This window comes from Astatotilapia calliptera, chromosome 16 (assembly GCF_900246225.1).
Source record: "Astatotilapia calliptera chromosome 16, fAstCal1.2, whole genome shotgun sequence".
NCBI classification, from domain to species: Eukaryota; Metazoa; Chordata; class Actinopteri; order Cichliformes; family Cichlidae; genus Astatotilapia; species Astatotilapia calliptera.
In genome coordinates this window covers 22,611,805-22,617,804 of record NC_039317.1, presented here as the reverse complement: position 1 = coordinate 22,617,804, position 6,000 = coordinate 22,611,805, and the positions used below count along the sequence as shown (strand labels likewise).

Here is a 6,000-nt window from a genome sequence, read left to right as displayed (position 1 = left end):
CCAAAAAATGCATCACGTGATCTGCAGGTAAGTCATGCAACCGCTCATGAAAGAGCATGTGTCTACAATCAGAAAAACACAGCAGACATTTGACCTTCATGCCAGCAAGAAGCCTTTGCTGACCAAAAAGAGCACAAGAGGAAAACAAACGTTTTTAGTCTATGAGCGAGCCATATGTGGTCTGAACAGACAAACCAAAGCCAGAGTTGTTCGACCACAGGACCCCTGGATATGTTTGGCACAGTTTTTCAGAGAAATACCATATACTAACTCTGAATCATGGTTGTGGATATGTTAGAGTTTTGGATGGCTTTGCTGCCTTGGGGACAGGGCAGCTTATAGTCACTGATTCAGCGATTAATTCTGCATCATATCAAAAAGTGCTTCAAGATAATGTGAAGCCATCTGTCCAAGAGTAGAAGTTGGACAGGAAATGGAGCTTTTAGTGTGATAATAATCCTTAGCACTGCAGCAGATCCATTAAGGAATGAATCAAAATGAAAAAATAAAGGGTTAAGGAATGGCCCAGGCAAGAAAAAAACTGATTTGAATCCATGTGAAATGTTGCTGGGGAATATCTGAAATTGGCAAGAAAATCATCAAATATAGTGCAACTGAAAGGATTTTGCATGGTGGAGTCGCCAGAAATTTCAGCAGGCCGATGTCAGAGACTGGTGGACAATTATGCAAAATACCTACAAGAAGTTATTTCAGCTTAAAGAGGGGCAGTACTAGCTACTGTGGCCAAGGATATACCTACTTTTTCCTCAAAAGAATATTCTATCTAGCAATATTTTTTCTTGAATAAATATTTGAAATGTCAAAAAGACAGTGTGAAATGCTTACTTGTACAAATATGTCATGGCGTATATTTGCACATGACTTTGTGCCAAGTAAACACCTAAACATACATGCAGATGTCATGTAGGTTATGAAACCTGCAGTTAAAGTTAATGCGTGAAAATATATCTGCAGCAGTATCAGTCAAAAGTTTCTGTTATGTATAGTTAAATGCATTCTGTGAATTAGCCTGATCCCATTAGATTTGACCTTCCATGATGTCTGCGGCAGATGTAAATCTATAGTTAAATTTGAAGAACACAAGTTTTTGACAGTCTCACTCACCCTGAGGACTAACAAGTATTAATTACTCTAAAAAATAATGCATGTCCATTACTCAGAAATGACCATAAATGCATAGTACTTTGCAGCTGACAAGGTGTTTATGGGTCTTTGTGGGAATGTCTAATTAAGTGCTGGTCTTCTAGCTCTTAGTCCTCTACCCTTAGACTGACTGTAGTCGGGCAGTGGCCCCTATAGGCTACCATTTGTAAAACAAAGCTGGTGTTGCTCTGCAAAGCCGTACTGTACTTTTCAGTTAATGTGGTGTTTGGGGGTGGGGGGTGCTGAGAAGTCAGACTCCCTTTTGCAGTGCACCATTGAATACAAATAGGTCTCCGTAAACTGCGCTAGAAATGAGTGACTCAGAGAAACATGCTGCGGGTCATGTGTGAAGACACTGTCACGCGCTGGCACACTCGCGCACGCATGGAGACACATATTCACAGGCGTATAATGAGGCAGGCGTGCACATAGGCGCACTCGTTTACAGACAGGGGGAAGGCTCGCACACATATTTAACTGATCTAGCATACCTCCTCAATTTACCAGCTGCTCCTGTCAGAACCAGTCTTGACTAATGACCACCTATTTGATCGTTTTACTTCGTCCCAGCCTTTAACCCTTGCAGTAATGCAGTCATACTTGTCCTCGGATCGTGGGAGGTGAGTGTTGTTGTGACTGTGGTTGGCAGAGGGGATTGGGGGGGGGGCGCTCTGCTCTGCTCGGCGCAGGACGCAGAAGATAGTCGCTCTCCAAGGTGCTGAAAGTCGGAGCGCTCCCTCGTCAGTCTCGCCTGCTGATGATGAACGTGACCTCGGCCACAAATTCAAAAAATGACTGGCTTCAGCCGCGAATGGGTCGATTTTTTATACTCTTTAACTTCTACCCATGTGGATTTTTTATTTTCCGCACAACTGCTGGATGTATACACACATGTGCAACAAGACTGGCTGCTGCTTTCTAATATTCACCTCCATCGTGGGGAAATACTGAATTGACTCCGGATTCTCAGGGAACGCTATAGAGGATTTCTCGAGCAGTTTCTTTTTTAGTCTCTCTTTCTCTGTCTGTAACGCATGCAGTTGGACTTGAACTGCGAAATTGTCTCGAAAAGGTGAGTCCAATGAGGATAATCATGAAGAAGACCTACTTTTACGCGGATGTCTTTTTCTCTGCAAGGGGGGAAAGGGGAGCAAACCTCCAAAAGGCTGTTGTTTAGTTGCTTTTAAGCACATCATCACGACAAGAGGGCGGATTACAGTATCTCGTGGAGACTGGTGATTTCACCCTGTGGATAGAGTGAAGTTTCCAATAGGCAAGGCGACTATTTGTAATCTGTCTCCGCTCTCTGTATTGGGGATCCTACCTTCACACTTAGTGGATATCAGTCTTATTCAAAGCGGTGAGTGAGTTAGAGCTGTCGCTTAATACGCATCATAGAGATATTTATCTTCAGCTATATATTCCCCAACTGTCTGGATTGTCGATGTGTGTGTTTCCCCTTCCAAACGGTTGACGCATTCTGGGTTAAATCATTGCGCATTTCTCAATATTTGCATGTGTCTGCATGGAACATGGTTAATATAATAAGAGGTGGTTGCAAGAAACCCAGAGACGGAGAAGCCATTACTATCATTACTGACCTGGGGGAGAATTGAAAGCGTTAATGCTACCTGTTGTCTCTGAAGCCTCTCATAAAGTTTCAAATTGTAATATCTGATTCGGTTTTATTTAATGGGGAGAAGACGACCGTGGGGAGCTCACTCCACCCACTTTAGACAATCAGTGTTATAACCCTTCCCTCTGTTGATGGTCGTAGCTGTTGCTGTGATTTTGAAAGAGGAGAATAATTTGCATCTAATGCACCACCACCACCACACTAACGCATATAGACTGCATGCTTCTTATGTTAGAAAATGTATTTCTATTTGTTTTCACCATCCGTGGCTTTAGCTTTATGTGTAAGATATTTTCTTTTGTGTCAGAGCAATGATAAAGAATTCCGAATGATCTCTATTGAAACATTGGTGCTGCATATGTGCACCGTAAATAAAAGATACCCATACACAGGCCTAAGCCAAACAAAAAAGAGAAAAAAAAGGGGAGGAAAGTATTTAAAAGGTGATTTTGGTTTGTAAGGATGTGCAAACCAGCAGCTGGGGAGTCATCATCCATCATGTCATCTTCTATTTTTTCCACTGCAGCTCATTTCCTTACGTGATGGTGGTGATAATGAAGCCCTGGACAGATCCGGTGAGGATACAGAGAGGCTAAGGATGACATCCACACAGTCGTTTTGAACGTGGATGTCAATGCCGCGGCAAAGGATGGGCCTTCTCCTCTTGACTGCCTTTGTCCCCCTGTTGGCCCTGAGCGCTGTGTCACCGGCCACGGTGGGTAACCCCGAGGATTACGCCGCAGACGAGGCGGAGCGGACCGTCGGTGAGAACATTGTGTTTGATGACTACCGGGGCAAGGGATGCGTGGATGACAGCGGCTTCGTCTACAAACTCGGGGAACGTTTCTATCCGGGACACTCGAACTGCCCGTGCGTGTGCACAGAGGACGGGCCTGTGTGCGACCAACCCGAGTGCCCGAAACTGCATCCAAAGTGCACCAAAGTGGAACACAATGGATGCTGCCCTGAGTGCAAAGAGGTGAAAAACTTTTGCGAGTACCGAGGGAAAACCTATAAAATTCTGGAAGAATTCAAGGTAAGCAATGAGTTAGAAGATTATAATTCAGCCTTTAAAAAAAAACATCTGTTTACCAGAATCCACTAGAAAAACTCTAGCACTGAACATGAATATTCCACCAACAATCACCACTCTGCATCTTATTTATCTTTATTAAAAACTAACTGATGCTCAAGACTCTAATCCATCTTTCCAGTTCATTTGGTGAAACACAATCAAGTCACACGCAAGTGTAGATGTTATTAAAACAAAACAGGTGTGTGACAATCATATGCATTCACAGCAACACCTCTATGGTCGTGGTAAACTGACAAGTCACTTCAAACATAATGTAAAAACCACCATGTCTCATATTTTCTTTCCTTTTTAGTCTGTTAACTTGTTGACAGCAATCATCTTTGATCACATTTACTGATGAAAATAAAATGGTAAATGGTAAATGGCCTGTATTTATATAGCGCCTTACTAGTCCCTAAGGACCCCAAAGCGCTTTACATATCCAGTCATCCACCCATTCACACACACATTCACACACTGGTGATGGCAAGCTACATTGTAGCCACAGCCACCCTGGGGCGCACTGACAGAGGCGAGGCTGCTGGACACTGGCGCCACCGGGCCCTCTGACCACCACCAGTAGGCAACGGGTGAAGTGTCTTGCCCAAGGACACAACGACCGAGACTGTCCAAGCCAGGGCTCGAACCGGCAACCTTCCGATTACAAGACGAACTCCCAACTCTTGAGCCACGATCGAAAATAACAAAACGTAACACAGCAGTGGTGCAGATGTGATCAGGTGGGGCTGTTAGGGTTCGAATTAGTGAGGCTTTGTATTTGGGTTTAGATCAGTCCTTGGCATAATGTGAAAGTAAGCTCAAAATGTGTTTATTGGCCAAGGGCACCAAGATGGCTGCCACCCAGAGTGATATCATCCTTCTGCTTGCTTCATCAACTGAACATTCATCCAGCATTACCAAACTGACAGATGCTATAACAATATTTTAATACTGTGATTTGTGGACACTGAGTCATCACTGGCAGCTCCAGCTTCCCTGTGTCTGTTGAAAAAAAAGGTTTCTACCTATCAGACCAGTGTCTCAGTGGTTGTTACAGAGCATGACAGTACTGCCTGATTATAAATGACACTGGGAGCATGACAACTACAGTCTGTGTTTAAATTGTTGCTGCCCATGAGGAAACCTCCTCATTCACATTTCTCACAACTGGATTGAGGCAGTAAGTGACTGAAATATAATATGACATGTCATAGCCAAAACAAGGGTATAGCTCTGTGGTTAATCATAGCATTTGTTCATGTCTGTGCAAATGTATCAGCTACCAGTTAAGATAAGTGCATCCATTGCGGTTGTCAGACAAATGCCTCCAATGGTAAACTGAATTTTTGCGGGCTCCACTTTAGTGACATAAATTAGCTTTTGAATGATGCAATCGATCAAAAATTCCATTTTTTTTGTCGCTTTACATAATAGCTGTAAATTTATCCCATTATGGAGTTACCAGTTACACAGTAGAAACTAATGTTAGAGGTATGTTCTCATCATCATCAGTAACATGAAAAAGTTTCTCTCAATTTTGTGAACATCTGCCGAAGATGTAAAATAAGACCAAACTAGATAGGCTATTTATTATAACAGATGTACTTGGAAGATAATTCCTGCAGTAAGATTCTTTTTTTCAAAACCAACTACCACCATTTGCAGATCAAAAAATCAGAAGACATTAGAAGAAAAAGCCTGCAATAGCTCCTTAGACAAGGATTCGTGTATTCAGATAGGATTTATGACCCCAGCAAATATCTGTTTGACCGGGCCACAGCTGGGGAAACACAAGTTGTTGGTTACCCTCTTAAAGACACATAAAAGGTACTCAAGAGCTAAATGAATAATTGAAAATAGCCTTTCAAAAGCTCAAAAGCATCTTCAAAGCTAACTTTGTCAGTTGTAGTTTGCAGGAGTGGGTGGACTACATGTGTGTGCGTGTGTGTGCTTATACAGTCCAATAAGTCTGACTATTTCTCATAAGGTTTCCTTTGCAGGGTTAAAAAAAATATTGATCTTATGCTGTCAAATATGCAGTGAAATGCACAATATCTATGTATCATTAAAACTGTTTTCTAAGATGAAGACTGCATTTGAAAAATGTAAAATATCACACAAAATT

The 6,000-nt window shown here is 42.4% G+C and overlaps 1 protein-coding gene across 3 annotated transcripts in view; it reads left to right on the top strand.

Annotated features, from left to right (window-relative positions):
* The first annotated feature begins 1,470 nt into the window (after positions 1 to 1,470).
* vwc2l (von Willebrand factor C domain containing 2 like) overlaps positions 1,471 to 6,000 on the top strand; it is a 28,308-nt gene continuing 23,778 nt past the window's right edge. The window contains exons 1-2 of one of the 3 annotated variants that reach the window (XM_026145336.1): positions 1,471 to 2,236; positions 3,327 to 3,836. In XM_026145336.1, the coding sequence (XP_026001121.1) occupies positions 3,429 to 3,836 (408 nt within the window). In that variant the 5' untranslated portion in view covers positions 1,471 to 2,236; positions 3,327 to 3,428. Of the gene's footprint in view, positions 2,525 to 3,326; positions 3,837 to 6,000 lie in introns of all 3 variants that reach the window. The other 2 variants (XM_026145335.1, XM_026145337.1) reach the window with 2 other exon arrangements.